This window comes from Heteronotia binoei, chromosome 21 (assembly GCF_032191835.1).
Source record: "Heteronotia binoei isolate CCM8104 ecotype False Entrance Well chromosome 21, APGP_CSIRO_Hbin_v1, whole genome shotgun sequence".
Taxonomy (NCBI): Eukaryota; Metazoa; Chordata; class Lepidosauria; order Squamata; family Gekkonidae; genus Heteronotia; species Heteronotia binoei.
In genome coordinates, this window is record NC_083243.1 from 23,184,762 (window position 1) to 23,211,693 (window position 26,932).

A 26,932-nucleotide genomic window follows, 5' to 3' on the forward strand; every position below is an offset into this window, starting at 1 on the left:
TTTTTTGCCACTGTGTGACACAGAGTGTTGGACTGGATGGGCCGTTGGCCTGATCCAACATGGCTTCTCTTATGTTCTTATGGGGCATGCCAAGAACCAAAAAGAAGCAATGTTCAGCCATCTCAAAAAATGTCCCTGCCTGATCAGCTAGAGAAGATCCTTGAATCGCCTCAGGTGACCAGGTATTTGCAACCTTACTTTACTGGCACTGTTGGGCAGACTGAGCCTGGATGTGTTGATATAAAACGTATCTCAGTGTACCTCTTTGGGTTCTATCTTCACCGGGGCTGCTTCTTTTTCCTTGGGCTTTGTTTGCGGGAAGCAAAACAGTTGTTCGATGCTCGAATAATCCGGTTCAATCACTTCCTCGATGCTAGTTGTGGCTGAAGCCCACATGGAATGACCTTCTGCAAGACAAAAGACACTACGGCTAGCTGCAGTGGCCATTTTCCTATCACACGTGGTCCTCTGAAGTGAGAACATACTGTGGTAACTAAAGAGAAGGATCATTCCTAAAAACGGATGCAGCGATGAATGTCTTCAAATGCCATGCTACCGTTTGTTCTTTTGACTTTGAGCATAACAAAAAATAACTTATATTATGTATATAGCAATTTCAATGTGCCCAAGACCTAATAAATGAGGTTGCCAGCTCAGGGTGGGGAAATACCTGGAGATTTTTTTTGGAGGGGGGAGTCTGAGGAAGGCAGGGTTTGTGGAGGGGAGGGGCCGTAGCAGGGTACAATGCCATGGCGTCCAACTTCCAAAGCAGCCATTTTCTCCAGGTGAGCTGATCTCTGTCGCTGGGAGCTCAGCTGTAATCCCAGAAGATCTCCAGCTACTACCTGGAGGTTGAGTAACCAAACCAAAGTCACATGGGAAAATAGAGTAGGAGAATAAGCAGCGCTCCGTGTATAAGCGGCTCTAATTCACACTCTTCAAGTTGTAATGTCCAATAAAGCAACCTGAATTATCATGCGTCTTTATTTATTTGCTGAGCAATATAGCTTCATACAAGTGTGGAAACCGTCTATGTTCAAAAGCGGCAGTTTTCAACACCAATAATCCAAATGAGAACCAGCAATTCCCAATGCTTCCCTCTTACATTTTCAACCTTGAAAATTTAAAGAGTGTGGCTGGGAGATCTAAGGAAGAAGCAAGAAAATATTGGATGAAATTTTATGCCTGGTTAGACACTCAAGACTCTTAAGGTTCTCTGGTGTGGATTTATTTCTCCCTTTCCCCCCTGTATTTTATATTACAAAATTGCCTTTATTGGAATTGCCAAAACTAATAGATAACTTAACCAAAAGATTTATAGTATAAAATTTTAAAATGTTGATGATCTTTAGTATAGAGATAATAATATGGGACAATTTATGTAAAGAAAGTATTGTAGATGTAAGCTTGTATTTCTTGAAAGTATCTTTATACAGAATAAGGTTAAAATGTACTGCGCTCTCTATTTTCCCCCATCCCCTACCCTTACTTTTTCTGAAACTAATAAAACTTTTTAAAATTAATTAAAAAAAGAAAATGTAAGAGGGAAGCATTGTGGAGCTGCTGAAAGATTAATTTATTGAGCAGGCTGTAGCCGAGATAAAGCAATCGGGTGAAACAGGAAGTAAGACTGGCATTGCCTGTCGCACAATAGAAGCTACTGATGGTTCTCATTTGGAATACTGGTGTTGGAAATTGTGCTGATTTTGAACATAGACTGTTTCCACACATGTATGAAGCTGTATTGCTCAGAAATGGCCGAGGACCTGTCTACTTGAGGGACCGTCTTTCCCCGTATGAACCCCAGAGAGCGTTGAGGTCAGCTGGAAAGAACCAGCTGAATATCCCTGGGCCAAGGGAGGCCAGATTGAAGTCCACCCGGGATTGGGCCTTCTCCATTGCAGCTCCACTGCTGTGGAACCAACTCCCGGAGGAGGTACGGGCCCTGCGATGTTTAGACCAATTCTGCAGGGCCTGCAAGACCCACCTCTTTAAAATAGCCTTCACTTAATACCGAGCCAAGAAAGTCCTGCTGGATATGTTCTATGTTTTAGTCACTGGATTTTATAGAAGATCTTAACTATAGCACCATAATCTTAATCTTAATGTAATTTTTTAATGATTTTAAGGATGATTTTATAACTGAAATTGTAATTATTGTATATGGTTTTATTGTACACTGTATTTACATGTTGTGAGCCGCCCTGAGCCTGCTTGCGGGGAGGGCGGGATACAAATAAAAAGTATTATTATTATTAAAATAAATTAAGGCGCATGATGATTCAAATCGCTTTATTGGACGTTACCACTTTAAGAGCGCTGCTTATTCTCCTACGCTACCTGGAGGTTAGCAACCCTGCTTACAAAGTACCAGGCAATGGTTCCCTGCCTCGAGGAGCTAACAGTCTAAAAGTATGATGCCATAGGGCTGCCATACGCCCACAGCATTCGTGCTCTTATAGCCCTGGACTTGCATGTCCACATCCAAGGCACAATTGTCAACTGGAAACAGAAAATGGATTCATAAGAGCAGAGGGGATGTCGTCGGTTCCTAAGGAATGTTTCTACTAGAGGCTTCACCTTAAAGGCAAATTGATTCATGCGATGTTTACAGACTTGACTTCCGAAAAAACCTGTGGTGCTTTCTTGGCTAAAATGCATGAATGCGCCTCCGTGTGGTGGAAACGCAGACTGCAGATGACTTTGGCTGCCTGTTGTGTCTTTTTCTACCACACTTCAGTGCCATTGCACAATCTTTGCTTACAGGTAACACAAAAATTAGAAGTACCTCTTAAAGCGAATGTTCATGTGGCAAAGTTCATTATGACATGGATGTGGACCATGCACAGATCATGCACAAAACATTCATTCATTCATCTTCCATGTACTTTTCAAATTATAGAATCCTATAGTTGGAAGGGGCCCTGCTTTGATGTCCTTGCCATCTGAGGTGGCAACCTGAGACAGGACCTTCTTGGTTGTGGCACCAAAAACCATGGGATATATATGTATTACTTTAAAGCTTTTGAATGATTATTCCCACTGTTGGCCACCCCAAGGGCCCTAATCGGGTGGAAAGGTGGGATGAGAATATATAAATCAATAAATACATTTCTGTTTACAATTCTAAATAGTACTGGTGATTATCACCAGCATTCATCTCATCAGGGCTTTTTTTTTGTATCAAGAACTCCTTTATATATTAGACTACACCCCCCTGATGTAGCCAATCCTCCAAGAGCTTACAGGGCTTTTAGTACAGGGCCTACTGTAAGCTCCAGGAGGATTGGCTACATCAGGAGGGTGTGTCCCAGGGCTCTTTTCCTAGCAGGAGCTCCTCTGCATATTAGGCCACGCCCCCTGATGTAGCCAATCCTCCAAGAGCTTAGAGGGCTCTTAGTAAAGGGCCTGCTGTAAGCTCCAGGAGGATTGGCTACACCAGGAGTGTGTGGCCTAATATACAGAGGAGCTCCTGCTAGAAAAAGAGCCCTGCATCTTAGCGAGAAGAACACTAAGAAAACAAAAACTGAGGCACACCCACCTCTTACCACGTTGGAGGGAAGCTTCTGCCAGTTCAGCTTCTTCATCCTAAGCGTGGGAGTCCTCACCCTCTTGTGGAAGGGCCGGGCAAAGCCGACTGAATAGTTGACCTGGGCCACCACCATTTCCTCCATGTCGGCCCCTAGAGGTGGGGGAGGTGGAATGCCTCCAATGCCAGGCAGCGGGGGAGGAGGTGGCACTCCTCCTATACCAGGCAGAGGGGGAGGTGGGGGTGGCATTCCGGGCAGCGGGGGCGGGGGAGGGATCCCTGCCATGCCAGGCAGAGGGGGAGGTGGGGGCGGCATCCCGGGCAGTGGGGGAGGTGGAGGGATCCCTGCCATGCCGGGTAGAGGGGGAGGGGGAGGTGGCATTCCTGGAAGAGGAGGAGGCGGAGGGATGCCCACCATACCAGGGAGAGGTGGTGGAGGTGGAGGGACACCCGGTGTACCAAGCAGAGGAGGAGCGGGAGCTGGCACTGCTAGGGCACCAGGCAGAGGAGGTGGTGGCGGTGGTGGAGGTACTGATATGGCCGCCATTCCGGGGAGCGGAGGAGCTGGGGGTGGCGGGGGATGGGTAGTTGATGGAGGGCAGCTTTGCCCCGGCAGTGCCGAGCAAAGGGGCAGCTCGAACGAGGTAATGGTCTCAGGCACGTTTGGTGGCTCTGGAACAGATGAGACCCCAGAAAGGCCAGTGGCTGGAGGACAGTTCTGGCTGGCTTTTGATAACGCCCCCACGTCTTCGTTGGTCTGTGTGCTCTCGTTGACCTTGTTGGCCAGTTTTTTAGACTCCGAACGCTTCTTCGGGCGCTTCTTTATGGACAACAGTCTCTCCATCACTTCTTCTACGCTGTTGTCTTGGACTGAGAGATGAGAAATGGGGGAAAAATCAAACAGGTGGCTCAGAAAAATAAGAATATAACTCAAGACAATTTAGATGCCTGGAAGGACACGGTCCCCAACCATCAGAATAATGAAATTAAGGGACAACTTCCCTGAAACAGTTGTAGAAGGGTCTTTATGGCATCTTCACTCATTAATTTGTGGCACTTACTGCCACGGGATGTATTGATGGCCACTAGTTTAGATGACTCATGGAAGAGAGGTCACAGAATCATATAGTTGGAAGGGACCTCCAGGGTCATCCAGTCCAACCCCCTGCACAATGCAGGAAACTCACAAACAGCTCCCCCTAAATTCACAGGATCCTCATTGCTGTCAGATGGCCATCTAGCCTCTGTTTAAAAAACTCCAAAGAAGGAGAGCCCACCACCTCCCATCAAGGCCCATTAGCTACCATGACTAAATAGGACCATCAAGGTTCATCAAGGGCTATTAGCCACTATGGCTAAATAGGACCATCAAGGGCAATTAGCTACCATGACTAAATAGGACCATCAAGGTCCATCAAGGGCTATTAGCCACCATGACTAAATAGAACCATCAAGGTCTATCAAGGGCTATTAGCCACCATGACTAAATAGGACCATCAAGTCCATCAAGGGCTATTAGCCACTATGACTAAATAGAAACTCTGTGTTCAGAGGCAGTCACCCTCTGAATACCACAAAGTTGGAATCCAGTAGAACCTTTATGACCAACAAAGTTTTATTCCAGATGTAAGCTTTCATGTGCTAAAAGCACATTTAATCAGTATGGAATGGAATTAGCAGTCCTACATATAGGGAGAGTGGGCAGTGAATCAGTATGCCAAATAGTGAAAATGTTTTTATCAGATTAAAAGAATACCAAGTTTGGGTCTGGTAATTGTTGGTTTGGGTTGACTGGGCAGAAAGAACAGCAAAGGCAATAATCATCAGAATTGGAGATTGATATCTATGTAATTAGGTGTCTTAATTGTTCAGAGTAATAAATTAGAGTCTGTTGTAATGTTCCATTGGTCTCCTCTAAAGCCTGGGTTAAAATAACGTTTTCCTGTCGAATGAAGCCAGAGTCTGCTCTGTTCAAATACTAATGCAAAAATACCAGTTCTTATGCCTCCAGGCCCTGTCTATGGGCCCTCTAGGGGCATCTGATCGGCCACTCTGGGAAACCGGATGCTGCACTAGATGGACCACCGGTCTCATCTGGTACAGCTGTTATAATCTAATCATTAGCCCACATTCATAGAAAATGCCCATGTGGCCAAACTTGCTTAACTGAAGTAACACATAGAATAAACATCAGATGTTTGAGAGCCGCAAAATATGAATGTCAGATGTGAGCTGGGAGGGAGGAAAGCAAACAGATGGGGGAGGGAGAGGTGAAAAGAAAGCAACTTTAAGTTTAAATACATTCTCTAAGCTGCCAGAAAACAGGGCAGTGGGGGCTTCAAGAGCCACACAATATGTGTGAAAGAGCCACATATGGCTCCCGAGCCACAGTTTGGCCACGCCTGGAAAATGGTGCGAGTCACATGAACACATGAATCAGGGTCAGTATTGTCTACTCAGACAGGCAGCTGCTCTCCAGAGTCTAGGTAGAGTTCTGTCACATCACCTACTGGCAGGTCCTTTTAATTGGAGATGCCAGAGATTGAACCTGGAACCTTCTGCATGCCAAGCAGATGCTCCGTCAGTGAGCCACAGCCCCTCCATAAAACTGAACCAGTAAATCAACTATTGACATTAACAAGCAAGTGAAGCTTTAAGACAGAGTTTAAACACTGTAAGAATGCACATGAACACACCCCCAGGAAGTTGCCTTATACTGAATCAGACTATCTCGGTCTTATTCTATCAGTATTGTCTACTCAGAGGGGTGTAATTCTAGCTCACCTCCTTGTGGTACACCCTGGATAATGCTAAAGAGCTAGAACTTCAGGCTGCCAGACAAGTGTAGGATCTCCTGGATACACCACACACATGGAAACAACCAATCAAACAGTCCTTCTCACAACTACTTGATAAGGGGTATGGGCATCTGAATCTGCCAAATGAATATTGAGGGCATAAGCAAGCCTAAATGCCAATACTTGTTGCAAATCTTTTTTTAAAGGTAAAGGTAGTCCCCTGTGCAAGCACCAGTCATTTCCGACTCTGGGGTGACGTCACATCACGATGTTTTCATGGCAGACTTTTTACGGGGTGGTTTGCCATTGCCTTCCCCAGTCTACACTTCCCCCACCCCCCCAGCAAGCTGGATACTCATTTTACCAATCTCGGAAGGATGGAAGGCTGAGTCAACCTTGAGCCGGCTACCTGAGCCCAGCTTCTGCCGGGATCGAACTCAGGTCGTGAGCAGAGAGCTTAAGGCTGCAGCACTGCAGCTTTACCACTCTGCGCCACGGGGCTCCTATGAAGAAGAAGAAGATGAAGAAGATATTGGATTTATATCCCGCCCTCCACTCCAAAGAGTCTCAGAGCGGCTCACAATCTCCTTTACCTTCCTCCCCCACAACAGACACCCTGTGAGGTGGGTGGGGCTGGAGAGGGCTCACACAGCAGCTGCCCTTTCAAGGACAGAGGCTCAGAGCGGCCTACAATCTCCTTTCCCTTCCTCCCCCACAACAGACACCCTGTGAGGTGGGTGGGGCTGAGTGGGCTCTCACAACAGCTGCCCTTTCAAGGACAACCTCTGCCAGAGCTATGGCTGACCCAAGGCCATTCCAGCAGGTGCAAGTGGAGGAGTAGGGAATCAAACCCGGTTCTCCCAGATAAGAGTCCGCACACTTAACCACTACACCAAACTGGCTCTCCATGCTGCAAATCTTAGTGGCCAAGAAAATAGATTTAGCTCTTGTTCAAGAAACTCATCTTGATTGTGAAAATCAAGCCTGCCACAGAGCAAAAATTGCAGGATATAATGTTATTGACATCACCTACCATTGTACCTATGGCATACCGACCCAGGCCCAAAGCAACATTGAAAATGTGAAGCTAGTATTGACCAATGTCCACAATGACATCCCTGAAGTTGTCGTAAAAGCTGTGGAAATACATATTGTCAATGTTTACAAACCTCTTGCAGTTTCAGGGCCAGCACGTGTCCTCTCAACCCACCCTCATCCTTCTTTAACAGCCACTATGGAAATTGGAGGTACACAGTTAATGATAAGAATGGTGAGGAACTTGTTGACTGGGCTGGAGAACACGGCTTGCATCTTGTTTTCGATGCTAAAGACAGAGGCACCTTCAGATCAGTGGCACGGAATAGAGTCCAACCCTGATTTAGCATTTGTTTCAGCTGACCGGAGAACTCAGCCCTTGCCTTATATCCAGATGTGTTCTTGAGACTTTCCCATAAAGTCAGCATCGACCTGTAATCCTTGAACTATGAATCCAAATACCGGTTATCAGGTCTTTTCCAGCGCCATGATGGAGAATTGGAAAGGTTTCAGTGAAGATCAGGACAGGCGTCTTGGATGGGTCCCTCCAACACATAATAACTTCCGCCGATTCGTTGGAGCTCTTGCATCTGTGGCCGAAAGGCACATTCCTCGAGGATATCGGAAATAATATATTCCACGCTGGAGTGATCAGAGTGAGAGGCTTTATCAAAATTTCCTTGACAGCAAAGACCCAGAAGCAGTGGATGAACTATTCCATGAAATCAATTCTGCACACAGACAAAAATGCACCAACGCCACTGCACATCTGGATTTCAGGCATTCCAGTAGGTGCAAGCCCACCTGTGCTCTGAGGAAATCTGGAGGCAACATCTAACTAGGTAGCTGCCCGACTAGTATCCTTATCCAGAGCTCTGAAGGATCAAGATTTTACAGTAAGAATAAAAAAAACCCGAACTCCAGATTTTGAAATGCACCTGTCCTGAAGACTGTGAACTGTCAGGAGATTTCAGTGCTGGTGAGATTTCAAAGGCACTGAAAGACATCAAGACCGGAAAGGCACCAGGCTTTGACGTCATCCATAATGAGTTTCTGTGATCAAAAGCGGCAGGTTCACTAAGAAGTGGTTGGCAAACTTTCTCACTGACGTCATGAGAACAAGACGATTCCCAAGGGAACTCAAGAAAGCAAAGGTAGTTGCTATTCTGAAACCCGGAAAACCAAAACAATCTGGCGGAAAGTTACAGACCTATTTCCCTTCTGAGCTCCTGTTATACACTTCTCAAGAGGCTAATCCTGAACAGAATCAGCGACAGAATTAATGAACATGTCCCTGTAGAGCAAGCTGGATTTAGACCCCGTCGTAGTTGTGAAGATCCGGTTCTCAGCTTGACAACTTTCACTGAGGCTGGGTATCAGAAACGTCTTAAAATATCAGCAATTTTCATCTATCTGACTTCCACTTGTGATGTCTCCTGTACAAGTTTTTACAAGTCTTCCAGCTGAACATTATTTCGACTCCTAAATAACATGCAGATTGATAGAACTTTCCAAGTAATTATGGCTCAGTCAATCAGCAAGCAGAAGACACTGGATAACAGTTTATCCCAGGGCTCAGTCTTCACTCCAGTTCTTTTCAACCCCTACATCTCTGATGGTCCCGAGGTGATATCTGGGATGTTTGCTTATGGTGATGACATGGTGATTGAAGCAAGGCACAGATCAATTGAAAGGACTGAGGAAATACTGACTAGGGACCTTGAAATTTTGGGTGACTACTACTGTAAATGGCAGCTTTTCCCAAGTAAAACAAAACAAAACAGATTTCTCCAGTTTCCAACTCAATATCAATTTTGCCAACCATGAACTGAATGTCTACCTTAATGGCACACAACCATACTCCTAAGTACCTTGGCATTACCCTGGATAGCAGAACATATAAACACCATCCTAACCAGGGGTGGAATTCTAGCAGGAGCTCCTTTGCATATTAGGCCACACATCCCTGATGTAGCCAATCCTCCAAGAGCTTACAAGGCTCTTTTTTGTAAGCTCGATTGGCTACATCAGGGGTGTGTGGCCTAATATGCAAAGGAGCTCTTGCTAGAGTTCCACCCATGATCTTACCAATATAGCAACAAAAATACACACACGAAACAACATTCTCCAAAGATTATGTGGTACAGCTTTGGTGTGTCTGCTACAAAACTCCGATGCTCAATTTTGGGGTTAATGTAAAGAGCTGCAAAATATAGCACTTCAGTGTGGCTCAACAACGCCCAGTGTCTACAAACTTGATGTCCAACTCAATACAACAGTGAGAACCATCAGCAGATGTATTCTCCAGATGAGAGTTTACCACTCCTAACCACTACATCAAACTGGCTCTCTGAGGTCACTGGAAGCTGCCTCAAGCCTTGTGGAAGAAACAAAGCATTTGCTTGGAAGCCTGGGGGCATCGCCAGTTTTTCTCTTCCACACCCAATGGATTTGTTTGTAATGGGCATGTGCGTGAGGGAATAGTAAGTACAGCTTTTCTTTTAAAGCACCCACAATGACAATACACAGGAGCTGAGACAATACACAGGAGCTAGAAGGGATGGAACAAAACTTCAATGCCAGGGTGTTCTCTTTTTATCAAAAGAAGTTTCTCATGTCAGTTGATCAGGGCCTGAAGGAGGAAGAAGGAAACATACTGCCCTATCATAAATGACGAGGATGAATAATTAATTCATACAATCATCTCTTATAAGGAAATGTCCTTTTGCGGTGACATTTTCCTGTATTTTCTTCTGTTGTAAAAAGACCTTTTTAAAAAGCCTGCCAGGCCAGATCTAGGCCTTGGGTTATGGGAAATGAATAGATGTTCGGGACTACAAATTAAAGAGAAGAGAAAGACCCTGGATCTTGTCACTTTCCATGTTGAGTTACACACTGCATCATGGGTTACAGGGTGTTCACAACTTACTGTCATTGGCCAGCAAGATGGCTCTGTTTATGAGGATTTCTAAGGACTCCCACAGTAACATGCTGGAGCGATGGGAGGGTTCTAAATGCAAGAGACTCTGGAGGATGGACAGCAGTTGGACGGAGACGGGGAAGCTGCTCACCTGAAATGCAAAGCAGTGGTCTGCTATTAAAATAATGACCCAGATATAATAACAATAGCCACGTTCCGACAAGTCACAACCAATGGGTGGTGTCCCTTCATGGTGTTTTCAAGGCAAGAGATGAGCAGAGGGGGCTTGCTATTGCCTTCCTCTGCATAGCAACCCTGGTATTCCTTGGTGGTCTCCTGTTCATAATCATGGCCAACTCTGCATAGCTGGTGAGTTCTAACAGGGCCAGGCTAGCCTGGGCTATTCAGGCTTCTACCCAGATAATATGTCATTGCTGTATTACAATGAAGCTATTTCTGCCACAGAAACTTATGTCACTGCAAGGCTCAACACCACGGATGTTGGATGTGTGGCCAAGCAAAATCTCCCAGCTGTTGTAACCATCCCAGAATAGGTGGGAGGCAGTAAGATGTCTACCTGTGTCCAGGCAAATAAAGGCAGCATGCATACAGGAAACCCGACAGCTATAGTCATGGAAAGCATGCCAATTTATGGCAATCCCATAGGGTTTGGGTGGCAAGAGACACACAGAGGCAGTTTGCCATAGATCGTGGGAGCTAAGCCAGGTCAGCCCTTGAACGGGAGACCACCAAGGAAGTCGAGAGGTTGCGATGCAGAGGCAGGCAATGGCAAACCACCTCTGAAGGCCCCATGCCTCGAAAATCCTAAGGGGTTGCCGTAAGTCATCTTGCAGTTTGATTGCACTTTCCACTGCCATCTGCATTCTGTATTGTGTCCAATATTCCATGCTTGTTTCAGGTTTCCATAAATCTTAGTCCTATTACATTGCTAATAGACCTCTCATCTTACTGAATGCATTAACTTTCACTGTGCAATCTTCCTTAAGTCTCAGTAAGAAGGAAAGACTATAAGCAAACTAAAATAAAATTAAAACTTAAAAAAAAATGTGGTTGTGCCAAAGTTGGACGGGCACACAGCGGTCATCTAAGTAAGATCTTTCTTGTTAGCAGAAGCAGCTGTATGTATTTGCACAGTACAGCCAGGATGGTCTGGGGTAAGAGAACCCTTCATATACAATGGGTAGAACCTGGTCTAAAATGTACATACACAAAAAGACTTCTGTTCATGGAAATATGACAACTGCCCTCCTCACACATGAAGTGCAACACATGAACACATGAAGCTGCCTTCTACTGAATCAGATCCTTGGTCCATCAAGATCAGTCTGGTCTACTCAGACTGGCAGAGGCTCTCTGGGGTCTCAAGCTGAGGTCCTTCATCATCCACTACCTGGTCCTTCTAAGTGGAGATGCTGGGGATTGAACCTGGGACCTCTTGCATGCCAAGCAGATGCTCTTCCGCAGAGCCACAGTCTCTCCCTTCCCTGTCCTCCTGCTGCAGCTCAAAATACTCCCCTCGATGCTGCTTCAGGGGAGAACTGTGAGATGGGAGCAGGAGGTTTGCCGCAGGAAGGAGGATCTCCCCTGCCTTTGTATGCATGAACCTTGTTGATGGGATCCAATCCAATGTTAATGACTATTGCTATTTAAAAAAACAACAACACTGAATTGGGAGTATATCAAAAAGCAGGCCGTACTCACTTTGTTGAACAGAGAGGAGAAAACCGCTTGGTGATCGCTCATGTCAATTCCATCGCATATCCTTAGCAATTCCTCTTCATCCTCAGACTTGGCCTCCTCAAAGGTCTCACACTGGATCAGCAAGTCCTCGTCCTCGATGTCTCTGCGAGAAGACCACGGCAGGGAAATATTAACAATGGCCCCAACAAAAAAATCAGTGTGTCTAGGCTTACATGGAGTCATACGTCCATTTGCTCCTCTCCATTCATAACAACTTCACATTATCCTTTGCTTTCTTAGGAGGAGGAAGAGGAGGAAGAGGAGAAGAAGAAGAAGAAGAAGAAGAGGAGGAGGAGGAGGAGGAGGAGGCGGAAGAAGAGGAGGAGGAGGAAGAAGAAATTGAATTTATATCCCACCCTCCACTCTGAATCTCAGAGTCTTAGAATGGCTTACGAATCTCCTTTACCCTCCTCAGCCACAACAAACACCCTGTGAGGTAGGTGGGGCTGAGAGGGCTCTCACAGCAGCTGCCCTTTCAAGGACAACTCCTATGAGAGCTATGGCTAACCCAAGGACATTCCAGCAGCTGCAAGTGGAGGAGTGGGAAATCAAACCCGATTCTCCCATATAAGGGTCTGCACACTTAACCACCACACCAAACTGGCTTTTGCAAGAAACATTTCTCCACCTGTATTGAATGGTGAAAAGGTGCTCTTTATGTAATAAATGTTGTATGTGTGTCGGGGTTCTGGTTGTGATCGCAGCAAGACCTGGGATTCAGGGGGGCATATTTTCACATAACACTTTGGTTCCAGCTAGTCAGAAGAACAGACTTGGCGCCAGCTTAGCATTTCGACACATGTAAGGACTTTGGCCTGCAGACGACTGCAACAGCTTCTGCAGCAGCTCAGAATGATCTTTAAGATCTTGCTCCTGGTGTGAGGAGACCCCTAGGAAAAGGATTTCAGGGGGCATTTGGGGCTGCGATGGGAGAGGGGGTTGCAGACATCATGTTCTGTGGTGGTGGTGGTGGAAAGTGCAGTTAAGTCTCAGCTGACTTCTGGCAAACTCGTAGGGTTTTCAAGGCAAGAGGCGTTCAGAAGTGGTTTACCATTGCCTGCCTCTGTGTTAAGACCCTGGACTTCTTCGGTGGTCTCCAGGGCTTATTTTGTAGCAGGAACTCCTTTGCATATTAGGTCACATGCCCCTAATGTAGCCAATCCTCCAAGAGCTTACAGGGCTCTTAGTACAGGGCCTACTGTAAGCTCTTGGAGGACTGGCTACATCAGGGGGTGTGGTCTAATATGCAAAGGAGTTCCTGCTACAAAAAAAGTCCAGGTGGTCTACCATCCAATTACTAACCAGGGATGATCTTGCTTAGCTTCTAGAATCAGATGAGGTCAGGCTATCTACGTCAGAGCTAGAAGCTGTTATAGCCACAGAAACATTGACTTGGATGCAACTTGTTATATTGTCACCTAAAGGGTTATATTGTCATCAGGGTTTTTTTGTAGCAGGAATTCATTTGCATATTAGGCCACATACCCCTGATGTAGCCAATCCTCCTGGAGCTTATAGTAGGCTCTGTTCTAAGAGCCCTGTAAGCTCTTGAAAGATTGGCTACATCAGAGGGGTGTGGCCTAATATGCAAAGGCATTCCCAATGGCTGGGGCTGATGGGAGTTGTAGGTAAAAAACATCTGGAGAGCTACCGTTGGCCACCCCCGGCCTATAGCATTCCTGAACAGTGTTTGTCCAGCGGCTGCTTAACGATTGCCAGTGAGGGGGAGCTCAATCAATCAATCAATCAATCAATCTTTATTACATTCGCAACAAAATGCCATAGCAACCGACAACCAGACTCAACAATTAAAAAATTTAGGCTGAATTATTAATAAAATTTATCCAATGACATCCTAAGAAAACAACCCACAGTGGTAAAAAGGAGAGTAGTTAATATATCTCATTACGCATTTTCTTTAAATTTACAATGGCAACCACAAACCTTGCCACTTGGAAACTAATATATTTATCTCTATCCGACAATAGGAGAGCCAGTTTGGTGTGGTGGTTAAGTGTGCGGACTCTTATCTGGGAGAACCGGGTTTGATTCCCCACTCCTCCACTTGCAGCTGCTGGAATGGCCTTTGGTCAGCCATAGCTCTGGCAGAGGTTGTCCTTGAAAGGGCAGCTGCTATGAGAGTCCTCTCAGCCCCACCCACCTCACAGGGTGTCTGTTGTGGGGGAGGAAGGTAAAGGAGATTGTGAGCTGCTCTGAGACTCTTCGGAGTGGAGGGCAGGATATAAATCCAACATCTTCTTCTTCTTCTTCTTGGTCCGACCTTCCAAGAAGGTGAGATAGACTGGTACACAAAAACCTATTTCGTTCTGCCTTGGGAGCTGATTCTGCCTTGGGAGCAAAATCCTGTGATTTGGAAACATTCCACAGAGATTCATTGCACGTTTTCATCAGCAGTCTTTCCAATAGAATTCTAGACTTAATATGGAGTCTCTCTGGCTCAGTGGCTGCTTCCAAATTGGGAAGATGCATTTTTTTAAAAAGAAAAATGGCAAAGTCTAATCTGGCAGAGTTGGCCAAACACACCATTAATTAAATCACCTTTTCAGTTTAATTCTTTAAACCCCTTAAAGGTCAACGCATAAGGCAGCATGGTTTCTTTCCTTGTAACAAATCCGTAAAGTAAATATTAAATTACAAAGAGGGCAACCGGCTGGTGAGCATAATTCAGCACAGTTGCAGACACGCATGGCTGTATAACATTTGTCTGAAATGGCCAACTAAGTGGCTGCCATTCTGATCACACCAACGCAGAACATGTCAGCAAGTGTATAATTTTGAGAAAGTCAGACTTCATTTGTTTGGGCAGGGGCCGTGGCTCAGCAGTAGAGCATCCGCTTTACATGCAGAAGGTCCCAAGTTCAATCCCTGGTATCTCTAGTTAAAATGGATAAAGTAGGAGGTGATGGGAAAGTTCTCTACTCGAGACCTTGGGAGTGCCAGTCTATGTAGACAATACTAAACTTAATGGACCAATGGTGTGATTTAGTATAAAGCAGCTTTCATGAATTCATTTTTTTTAAGCATGGCTCAAGATAGGGCTTTTTTTGTAGAAAAAGTCCAGCAGGAACTCATTTGCATACTAGGCCATACCCCCTGATGCCAAGCCAGCTGGAACTGCATTCCTGTGCATTCCTGCTCAAAAAAAGCCCTGGTTCAAGGCCTTACAGTGGCAGAAAATGAACTCAGCATTTTGGCTTATTTGGATTACAACCTGCAGAAGATAAAAATAAAGCACAGAGAATCCCTCACTAGGCAAACTAGGTGATTGCCTAGGGTGCCAGCCTTCTAGGGGTACCAAATTGGGTGCCCCCATGTGACTCAGTGATGTTATCAGTGCAGGGATGTGTGTGTCAGTTAGCCTTGCCTAGGGTGCCAGACACTCTAGGACCAGCCCTGATCCCTCTGTGGCCCCGACAGTTATTAGCTAGTCAGATCTGGTGGAAAAATTATGTATTTATTTATTTTATTCAATTTTTAGCCCGCCCTTCCCATAGAACAGGCTCAGGGCAGGTTACATCATAAAAACAATCAACAGTTTAAAATATATAAAATCTAAAATTGCAGAAAACAATAGATACTAAAATGGCAAATTCTGCCTCACAGGCATGGCCTATTGTCCAGCACCAGCAGGTCTTATAGCACTGGGATGGAATGAAGGGGGGAGGCCGATAACAAGTGACTTCCACTTCCTCAACTAAAAGCCTGGTGAAATAGCTCTGTTTTACAGGCCCCGTGGAATTGAAGCAGATCCCGCAGGGTCCGGATCTCGAGGCAGAGCTCATTCCACTAAGCAGGGGCCAGGGCTGAAAAAGCCCTGGCTCTCGTCAAGGCCAGATGGACATCTCTGGGGCTGGTATCACCAGAAGTTGCTGATTGTAAAGACCTATGGGGATCCAGGTTTCGGTGCCTCAAGCTCAGTGAGGGTCCGCGGAACAAGTCTCTAGCAACCCCCCCGAACCGGGTGGTTGGAGAGATGCCACAGTTGCAGCATCTCTAGGGAGACCCTGGAGGGGTCTCCTGTCAGCAAGGGGCTCCACAGGGAGCCAGGGAAATAGCGGCAGCTGTTCCCTGTTCTTCTTGTTTGCTCCAGTGCTCTGCCACCACGGCCGCCATTATGGCAGGAAGAGGTGAACACCCAACCACTTGCTTTCTTCTTCTAACAAGCTTCTGATGCATCGCTTTTCTACCTTAGGCACTGAAATTCTACTTTGCAAGTAAGTTTGCCTTTCAATACCATCGGCTAATGGATCGTTTTACATAACAACAAATGGGACAGTTCAAAGGAAGGGAAAGAGAATTCCCCCCCCACTTTTCTGCGAGTGTGGCTTCAAAAAGACAAAGAACAACTTTGAGCATTTGCAACAATCTGAATTTGACTCTATATAGATATCTAAATCAACCCGGTTTACAACTGAATAAGCAACAAGGAGACCATTACCCATTTATAATTTGGTCTGAACAAAAATGAGATATATTTTAGAGAGATCTGTATTTGTTGCTTGATCGGGACTGAAATGACAACAATCAGAACACACGGCTGGAGGAGATCTGGAAGGATAGACTAACTGGGTTTCTGAGTTACTTTTCAACTTTGATTGTTAGACTGTGTTATTCTGTGGAGAAAAATGGCACTGCAAAGCAAAATGTTTCATAAAAAAGATATAATGGATACCATAATTTCTTTAAAGCAGCATCTTGGTTCATTAACAGAGTTGATAAAAAAACAAATGGAAGCTCTTATTTTGAAAGGCAGCAAAACCTTAAATCTACATGAGCAGAGTGTCAAAGACATCCCGGTGAAGTCTGTTGAGCTGAGTCAAATGGATAAAGATCCGTTGGGGAAGGAGCCGAAGAAAATAAAATGGAGTTAGATTGTGCAGTTATTAAGGAGGACAGGAAATTAAGACCGACTAAAGCTTTTCTGAGAGGAAGCGATGACGTGGGAGCCTTATTATTTTTACCGAAATGGGTGAACGTACTAAGGAGAGAAGAGGCATACTTCAGTAAAAAAAAAGACGGAAAACTTTCAAGAAGAAGGGATTTTAAATTGTTTTTTTTTTTTCTGTAGGTAATTAGTTAATATGGAACTCTCAACAAGAACTGGCATGTGATTTCAAAAGGACAAGTGAGACTCTTGGGACATGGATGCTTCTCTTCTGTCTGTTATTTTCTACATTTTTTAAAAAAACGTTAAAAAGAGCTATGTATTAAAGAGCAGGCTATAGAGACAATAGATGGCTTTTTTTGTTCTTTTTTTAAAGGTAAGAAAAAAGTGTGGGAGTTGTGGCTGTTATGGTATATTAGGTTTGTGCCTCTCAGAGTAATATGGATATAGGAGTTATAGTCTCCAAAAGCTTTAAAAAGAATTTTACAAAAATAAACAATTAACTTGGGTAATTTTTAATAAGGCAGACAACACAACTCTTTTGTAATCTTGTAGATCCGCTCTTAATATGTTTGACTGGAGAAACTGTTTATATTGAGACAGATAAACGATTATGGTTTTTGTTCTCCACTTTTTTATCTCTCTACTTTTTATGTTATTTTAAATTTGCTTCTTCCTCTCCGTTTGAAATAAGTAATTTAGAAGGATAAAGAAATGATATCTATTTTTTATGCTTATCCAAATGATGACATCGCTAAAATAACTAGTTAGCTTGTACTTTCAATATGGTTAGATTTAGCCAGTTAGTTCTGTGTTGCGACCTCTCTGGTTTTTTACATCTATATGTGCTGAAGAAGAATAATTTAGACTTGTATCTTAAACAACAGATTAGTAAAAAAGTGTATAATGAAAAATGAAGACTGTAGAATATAATGGTTATCTAAGGGGAAAATTCAACACTTACAGGTAGAAAGAATTGAGAGCCAGTTTGGTGTAGTGGTTAAGTGTGCAGACTCTTATCTGGGAGAACCGGGTTTGATTCCCCACTCCTCCACTTGCACCTGCTGGAATGGCCTTGGGTCAGCCATAGCTCTGGCAGAGGTTGTCCTTGAAAGGGCAGCTGCTGTGACAGCCCTCTCAGCCCCACTCACCTCCCAGGATGTCTGTTGTGGGGGAGGATGATAAAGGAGACTGTGAGCCGCTCTGAGACTCTTCGGAGTGGAGGGTGGGATATAAATCCAGTATCTTCTTCATCATCTTCTTTTGAGGTAGAAATGTAACTGATATATTCGCTGCTTTGTTTCTGGTTTCCCATTCTGTATCCCTCCCCTCCCTCTTATTGTTGTTTCTGTACCTATGCATATGCTTTCTCTTTTTATACCTAAAATTAATAAAAACTTAAAATGTAAAAAAAAGACCTCTGGGGCTCATACAGAGAGGCGGTCCCCTAAGTATGCTGGTTCCTGGCCTTATAAGGCTTTACATGTAAGTAACCAACATCCTGAACATTCTTGAACCCGAATATGTTGATCAGTCAGACCCTGAATTCCAACAGGAAACATCATTCGAATCTCTCCCGAGCAAATATTACTGCAGTACCAAACCAGTGTCTCCTGCTATGACTGCCCCTTGATATGTTATGATGTCAAACAGGGGAAGTAGCGATAGAAAGAAAAATCCACAGTCGTCATGTTTGGCTCAAAGCCGTGCAAGAGGAAAGCCCTGCACATTCTGCCCGCTGCTGTATTATAAAGTCGTACAAGGAATCTCAGACAGTAATAAAATCACTTACCGCAGTTTGGTCAAAATGTCCAACAACTGGAGACCTGGAAGGAGCAAAATAACAAAAATCAATTGATGCTGTCAGCTATTTATTGAATCTTTTACTGGACAAGGTTTGTGTTATGGCACACTTTATGGCTTCGATCCTATGAAACCTCGCGCTTCTCTCCAGCTGCTGCACTTGCTCTGCTGCCAACCTGCGTGTGCAAGATCAATATTTTTCAAGGAGTGCTTACACGTGTGAAACTGCTTGAGGCAGAGCGAGTGAATGCAATAGCAGAGAAAGTCTTCACATGGCTGGAGAGAAGCTAGAAGCTTTTTTTTTTAGCAGGAATGCAGTTCCGGCTGGCTTGGCATCAGGGGTGTGGCCTAATATGCAAATGAGTTCCTGCTGGGCTTTTTCTACCAAAAAGCCCTGTGCAAAACAATGGTGCCATCAGGGAATGCGGCCTGATATGCAAATGAGTTCCTGCTGGGCTTTTTCTACAAAAAAGGCCCTGAGAGAAGCACATGGGGAATGATGTCATAAGATTCACACCAGTATTTCCTCGGGTGCAGCCAGACATAACTGGCTATTGCACAATCAACGTGCAGCAGCAATTGCTTGCAACCGGATTTATTTTGTGTGCACAAGCCAAGCTAGTTGTGAATGACTGCTATAGGATAACAAAAAAAGACTTCCAGTGGTGCGGTGCTGGAAGAGAAATGGCAGCTGTCAGGAACCGGGACAGGGAAAGTGTGGGAAACCTGTTACTGCTGAGAACGGCGATATATCTGCACCAGCAACAACAGTCCCGTCACCATGTGAAAGCAACCGGATTTTGCATTTAAAAGATCCGAGCAAAGCATTACCTATGAACTCGTTCCGCAGCTGCGTCCTGGCTCTTAGTTCCTCAGTTCCCAGTATTATCGCGTTGATGGCGCTTAGGAGCGTTATCATGTAGGGCACGTTGTCTGTAGCTAACAGCTCATTCATGATCACACTGAATCGGTATTGCTGGTTTTTCACCGTCTGGCAAGATTAAAAAAGCAGATCATAGGCAAGACAATCGCAAGCGGTTTTATAAAGCCAAGGTTAAGAACATCAGAAGAGCCCTGCCGGATCAGACCAGTGGGCCATCTCATCCAGCATCCTGTCTCACACAATGCCTAACAACAGGGCATAGAGGCTGAGGTCTTCCTCTGATAAAAACATCAGAAGAGCCCTGCTGGATCAGACCAATGGGCCATCTTGTCCAGCATCCTGTCTCACACGATGCCTAACCAGTTCCTCTGATGGCCCACAACAGGGCATAGAGGCTGAGGCCTTCCTCTGATAAAAACATCAGAAGAGCTGTGCTGGATCAGACCAGTGGTCCATCTCATCCAGCATCGTGTCTCACACAGTGGCCAACCAGTTCTTCTGGATGGCCCACAACAGGGCACAGAGGCTGAGCCCTTCCTCTGATAAAAACATCAGAAGAGCCCTGCTGGATCAGACCAGTGGGCCATCTCGTCCAGCATCCTGTCTCACACGGTGCCTAACCAGTTCCTCTGGATGGCCCACAACAGGGCATAGAGGCTGAAGCCTTCCTCTGATAAAAACATCAGAAGAGCTCTGCTGGATCAGACCAGTGGGCCATCTCGTCCAGCATCGTGTCTCACACATTGGAGAACCAGTTCCTCTGGATGGCCCACAACAAGGCACAGAGGCCAAGGCCTTCCCCTGATGTTTCCTGTACAAGACCAGAATTGAAACGTCTTGAAATCTAGAGGAGACGTCTGATGAAGGCTGCAACGATTTCCTGGCCCCTCCATTCGAAAGAATTTCACAAGAAGTTATGGACTGCATTATGAACTTTATTTATTGGAGGAAGGATTTCTGAAAATCTCTCTGTTGGAAAGTATTGGAACTAACTGTTGCTTGTTAATAATTTGTGAATTTTTCTGGAGGGAAGAAATTGGAAATCGATGTTAATATTTGTATACACCGGTTTAAAGTTGTATATAGGATAAATCAGACGTAAGGACTGAAGTATACTCATTGTTTTTCAGTGGTGTTCTATCTGCCTTGTCAGGTCACACCAGCTGCATGGAGAGCTGAGTGTCACAGAAGGCAGCCAATCAAGAAGCCCCTTCCCACCCCCTGATTGTTAAAAAAGCCAGAGCTGGGTCTACACGGCAGGAGAAAGGTGAGGCCCGGGAGATGCAAAGCACAAAAAGATACACAGGAGGGAGGCCATATGTCTGTATCTGGCTCGAATACCATGCTTATTCTCAAGACTGGACATTGGACGCTTGGCTTGCCTTGTAATGATCCAGAGCATCTAAAGCCAGGGCGTGGCCATCCACCGAGTAAATGCAGAGGGCAGCCAGGAGTTCGAACACTTGCTTCTTGACCATAACGTTGGAGGTGTCCAGTGCTGCAGGGACAGAAGACCAGTGAGAACAGATGCAAACGTTCCCCCTTTTCTCCCTTTCGCCCAATACAAGAACTTGTGGGCACTCCATGAAATTGCTGAGCAGTCGGGTTAGAACGGATAAAAGGAAGTGCTGCTTCACCCAAAGGGTGATTAGAAGAAGAAGAAGATGGCAGATTTATACCCCGCCCTTCTCACTGAATCAGAGACTCAGAGCAGCTTACAATCTCCTGTATCTTCTCCCCCCGCAACAGACACCCTGCTGTGAGGTGGGTGGGGCTGAGAGGGCTCTCCCAGAGGCTGCCCTTTCAAGGACAACTCCTGCAAGAGCAATGGCGTTCTCAGCCCCACCCACCTCACAGGGTGTCTGCTGTGGGAGAAGGAGATAAAGGAGATTGTAAACCACTCTGAGACTCTGATTCAGAGAGAAGAGCAGGGTATAAATCTGCAGTTTTCTTCTTCTTTTTTGCTTCATTTGGCATTCCCTCAGTGATTGCTCATCCCTGCCCAATGTTTTTAATTGTTGTTTTAATGTTTTGTACTTATTTTAGATCAAATCAAGCCTGACCTCTCCCAAGAAAGAAAAAGGACTGTACTGCGGTCACATTATGAGATGACAAGGTTCACTGGAAAAGACAATCATGCTAAGAGAAGCAGAAGGTCAGAGACTCAGAGCGGCTTACAATCTCCTGTATCTTCCTCCCCCACAACAGACACTCTGCGAGGTGGGTGGGGCTGAGAGGGCTCTCACAGCAGCTGCCCTTTCAAGGACAACTCCTATGAGAGCTATGGCTGACCCAAGGCCATTCCAGCAGGTGCAAGTGGAAGAGTGGGGAATCAAACCCGGTTCTCCCAGATAAGAGTCCGCACACTTAACCACCACACCAAACTGGCTCTCTTAACACATGGAATTCACTGCCACAGGAGGTGGTGGCAGCTACAAGCAAAGACGGCTTCAAGAGGGGATTGGCCACTCAAAGAGTGCTTGAAGCTTCCGCTGGCAAATCACAGCCAACTTATGTTGACCGTGGAGGGTTTTCAAGGCAAGAGGCATTCAGAGATGGCTTGGCCTTGTCTCCAGATCACGACCCTGGTGTTCCTTGGAGGTCTCCCATCCAAAAACTAGCCAGGGCTGCCCTGACCTGGATAGCCCTGGCAAGCCGATCTTATCAGATCTCAGAAGCTAAGCATGGTCGACCCTGACAAGTACTCGGATGGGGGACTGCCAAGGAATACCAGGGCTGGGACACAGAGGCAAGCAAGCAAGCCTCCTCTCTGAAACATTCAAGCCCCATTAGGGGATGCCAGAAGTTGACCATGACTTTTAGGCATGAACAGAGACGCGTATGTAGAGCTTTGGGGACATATGCTGTTGGGGAGAGAAGTGAAAGTAGTTCATTTGCATATCGGGAGGAATGTATGTAGGAGTGACTAGAACAGGGGTGGCCAACGGTAGCTCTCCAGTTGTTTTTTTTGCCTACAACTCCCATCAGCCCCAGCCATTCGCCATGCTGGCTGGGGCTGATGGGAGTTGTAGGCAAAAAACATTTGGAGAGCTACCGTTGGCCACCCCTGGACTAGAAGAAAAGAAAACTGGGTATTGGGAGGAGAGAGGCCTAGTTGTTTGGTCTCTCCAAGGACTGAAGTGCTGAGGCCTCAGCTGAAGGAAGTTTTGTCTGGTGTGGGCCCTCTGTTTTTGGAACTGACTGTTTTTCTAGAGGAGGTTAGCCCCCAGACCACCTGCCTATGAACTAAAGCCAACTTATTCTGTTGGATGGTGAGGACAGAGGCCCTGAGGACTTTCCTTCTCACTGGAGGCCTGCTGCTTCTGAGGGACTGCGGCTTGGCCAGCTTCATCAAGAAGGCAACACTTCTGGGACACTGACTGCTGGATCTCTGGTTTGGGAAGGGAAGGTAGTTTGGGGGTGGGGAGCACCAGTGTTCCCTCCAAGCTGAGTTAGCGAGAGTTAGCTCACAGATTTTTAGCCTCCGGCTCACACGTTTTTGTCTTAGCTCAGTAAAAATGGCCCTAGAGCACAATAATTTATGCCGCAGCTCACAACTTTCACGCCAGGAGCTCACAAAGTAGAGTTTTTGCTCACAAGACTGCAGCTTCGAGGGAACATTGTGCCAGACCCTGTCTACAAAACTGCGTTTACTGTTTTATAATAAATACTTACTTTGCTTAAGTCAAGGTGTGAAAGTGGGAGGAGGGATTTAAGAAAGGAGGCCTTGCTTCCAGTGTCTGGGTTACACATACATTCACACACACATATTCACCCTTCTCCCAAAAGAACAACAAATAAGCCAGGACTGTCAATGCTTAGCTTCTGAGATCTGATGAGATCACACTAGCTAGGGCAGGGAATTACTTCATTGTGAATGTGAATGGGAGGGAAGGCAGCATGGTATAGCCTGCTCTTTGAGCCAGTTTGGTGTGGAGAGCCAGTTTGGTGTAGTGGTTAAGTGTGCGGACTCTTATCTGGGAGAACCGGGTTTGATTCCCCACTCCTCCACTTGCACCTGCTGGAATGGCCTTGGGTCAGCCATAGCTCTGGCAGAGGTTGTCCTTCAAAGGGCAGCTGCTGTGAGAGCCCTCTCCAGCTTCACCCACCTCACAGGGTGTGTGTTGTGGGGGAGGAAGGTAAAGGAGATTGTGAGCCGCTCTGAGACTCTTCGGAGTGGAGGGCAGGATATAAATCCTATATCTTCTTCTTCATCATCTTCTTCTTCTCTTTGTCAGATCTGGGAAGCTAAGAAGGGTCAGTACTTGGATGGGGGACCACCGCACACCCACCCAAGTACTGACTCTGGAGTAAGGGTGAACAAACTTGCTTAACATTAGAGCCACTAAGAATAAACATCAGATGTTTGAGAGCTGCAAGACAGGAAGGAAGGAATATAAATGGGAGAGGGAAAAGGGAGGGAAACGTGGAAAGAAAATAACTTTAAATGCATTTCCCAAGCTGCCAGCTGGCTTGGCTTGGAGACGTGATTTAAAGGGACAAATGTCTTCTCCAAACCAGCCAATGGGGCAGTGGGGGCTTCTAGGGCCACACAATATGTGCGAAAGAGCCACAGATGGCTCCTGAGTCACAGTTTGGCCACCCCCGCTGTAGAGGAAGGTAAGAGCAAACCTCCCCTGCTTTTTACTTGCCTTGCTTTTTACTTGCCACTTGCTGGGGTTGCCATAAGCCTGTTGCAGCTTGAAGGCACTTACGTACCCACGCGTGAGTGGGACTGCAACGTGGGAAGCATTACAGAAACAAAGCAAAGTTGCAATTCCTGGACACACACAAAAAGAATGAGACTCATCCCCACCCCGCTCTCACCTCGGGAGAGTTTCCGGACGTAGCCCTCGTTGCTCACAATGTACTCGATGCCTTGCTGAGAGTTCATGACAGCCCGCACGCAGTTAATGCATGTCAGCTGCAGCAGAGCGTCGGAGATCTTGGAGACGCCCCTCCCGGACAGCCTGTCCAGGGCTTCCAGCAGAAGGTCCAGTCCGCAGAGCTCCAGAAACTGGACCATCCAGTTGTCATTGCTGCTCTCCAGCCTCTTCTTGAGACCGGAATAGTTCACCACGGAAGGGATCTGCAGGAGGCGGATGCAGAGCTCCGGCTCGGCGTTTTCCAGGTTGGCCTCTGTCTGATCCGAGTCCTGGGGCCCCAGCTTCTCCTTCAGAGCGACCCATTTCTTGTGGGCCCCTTCCTTTTTGACGGACATCTTGGCCAGCTGCTCCTAAAAAGGGAAGAGAGAAGAGGGATGTGAAGGCTACCTCTGCGATATGACATTGTACCGCTCTCTAAAGAAGGAAGCCTTTCCAAGGAGATCGCAGCAACCGAGCAGACGGAGAAAGACCTCCGCTCAACCCGAGAACGTGTTTAAATTTCAGGGAAGGAATACTAATAAGTTTGGGGGCATGGCCACGTGGGGCTGCCTGCCCTATCAGTTCCATGAGTTTTGCCCCAGATGTGTACAGACGTTGCCCAAGATGCGTACCTAAGCAAGCATTCCTTGTTTATTTCGTAAGATTCCTGCCTTAACCAGCCTCATCCACTGCGTGAGGAAACTGGAACGTCAACCGTGAGCCGCCCTGAGCCTGCCTTGGCGGGGAGGGCGGGATATAAATAAAAACTTATTATTATTATTATTATTATTATTAGCGGGGACGAGCATTGTTTGAAGAACTCTGGGCATTGATGTAGAGGTGGTTCACCCCACCAATGAACAACAGCCCTTCCATTCAAAAAGTGACTTGGAGATAAGGTTGCCAAGTCCAATTCAAGAAAAATCTGGGGACTTTGGGGGTGGAGTCAGGAGACTTTGGGGGTGGAGCCAGGAGACATGCAGGGTGCAGCCAGGAGCAAGGGTGTGACAAGCATCATTGAACTCCAAAGGGAGTTCTGACCATCACATTTAAAGGGACCACACATCTTTTAAATGCCTTCCTTCCATTTGTAAATAATGAAGGACCTTCTTTTGGGGACTCATAGAATTGGACCCCCAGTCCAATCTTTTTGAAAGTTGGAGGGTATTTTGGGGAGAGGCACTGGATGCTATGCTGAAATTTGATGCCTCTATCTCAAAAAACAGCCCCACCCCTGAGCCCCAGATACCCATGGATCAATTCTCCATTATACCCTATGGGAATTGGTCTCCATAGGGACTAATGGAGTGCCCAGCACACATTCCACCCCTCCAGCTTTCTGATAATCCTGAAGCAGGGGGAGGGCCTTCAACTCAGGGAATCCCCTGCCTCCACCTGGGGATTGGCAACCCTACTTGGAGACTCCTTTGTTGCAGAAGCTGAGCTCTGATAAGGCATGATGTTCGTTCACTTAACATAGACATTTAGTGGCCGCTATCTCTATAGGCCTAACTGCAGGCAGTAAAAACTCACCAGCTCAATCCTATCAAGCTGTGTTTTTTCTTCAAGGGGAGTTATCACCTGGGCTATCTTTCCTTGCTGCAGCTCCTCTGTGATTGCTGAAAGTTTCGGAGGCAGGCCGAACAGCCAGCAACAAGATGCATCTGGATATGTTGCTGGGTTCAGTCGACCAGTTAGTACAGTGGCCAACTGCCCCCTGGCAACCAGCAAGGAAAAGGAGGGTGTCAGGTTGCTGGATTCCGGTCGGGAAATTCCTGGAGATTTGGGGATTGAGCCTGGGGAGTACAGGGACCTCAGTGGGGTACAGTGCCAGAGTCCACCCTCCAAAGCAGCCATTTTCTCCATGGGAACTGATCTCTGTAGTCTGGACATGAGCTGTAATTCTGGGGCATCCCCAGGCCCCGCCTGGAGGCAGGGCTGGCCCTGCCACTAGGCAAACTAGGCAATTGCCTAGGGCGCTGGCCTCCTGGGGGCGCCAGAAGCTGGGAGGGGACGCCAGAAGCTAGCCTTGCCTAGGGTGCCAGACACTCTAGGGCAGGGGTCCTCACACTTTTTAAATAGGGGGCCAGTTCACTATCCCTCAGACTGTTGGAGGGCCGGACTGCCGTTACTGTACAAGGCCGCGGGCCGTCAGTTCTCCGTCTTCTGCATCTCTCTCCCTTCCCCACACCACACACCCCGGCCTGGGAACTCACCTCACCTCGGTATCACCTCACACTCTGTCTCCGCCGCCTCAGCCTAGAGCCGGAAGTGTGCATTGCTAACGCGAGTTTAGGTCGAACGTCACTTCCGGTCTGATTTTGCCGTAACCCGGCGGGCCGCATAAACGTCCTCAGCGGGCCGCATCTGGCCCGTGGGCCGTAGTTTGAGGACCCCTGCTCTAGGGCCACTCTAGGGCATCCCTACCAGTT

General features: G+C 46.4%; 2 protein-coding genes across 2 annotated transcripts in view; both read right to left on the bottom strand.

The window, feature by feature from the left end:
• Window positions 1-24,877, bottom strand: part of INF2 (inverted formin 2) — a 53,076-nt gene extending 28,199 nt beyond the window's left edge. The window contains exons 1-8 of the mRNA XM_060262215.1: window positions 24,463-24,877; window positions 21,018-21,133; window positions 19,584-19,743; window positions 18,742-18,775; window positions 12,005-12,146; window positions 10,292-10,433; window positions 3,542-4,399; window positions 262-407 (exon numbers count right to left, since the gene is read on the bottom strand). Coding sequence (XP_060118198.1) covers window positions 262-407; window positions 3,542-4,399; window positions 10,292-10,433; window positions 12,005-12,146; window positions 18,742-18,775; window positions 19,584-19,743; window positions 21,018-21,133; window positions 24,463-24,856 — 1,992 coding nt within the window. The 5' untranslated portion in view covers window positions 24,857-24,877. The remainder of the gene's footprint in view (window positions 1-261; window positions 408-3,541; window positions 4,400-10,291; window positions 10,434-12,004; window positions 12,147-18,741; window positions 18,776-19,583; window positions 19,744-21,017; window positions 21,134-24,462) is intronic.
• Window positions 1-26,932, bottom strand: part of LOC132590082 (heat shock 70 kDa protein-like) — a 283,440-nt gene that overhangs the window by 48,100 nt on the left and 208,408 nt on the right. The gene's annotated exons all lie outside the window — the stretch shown is intronic.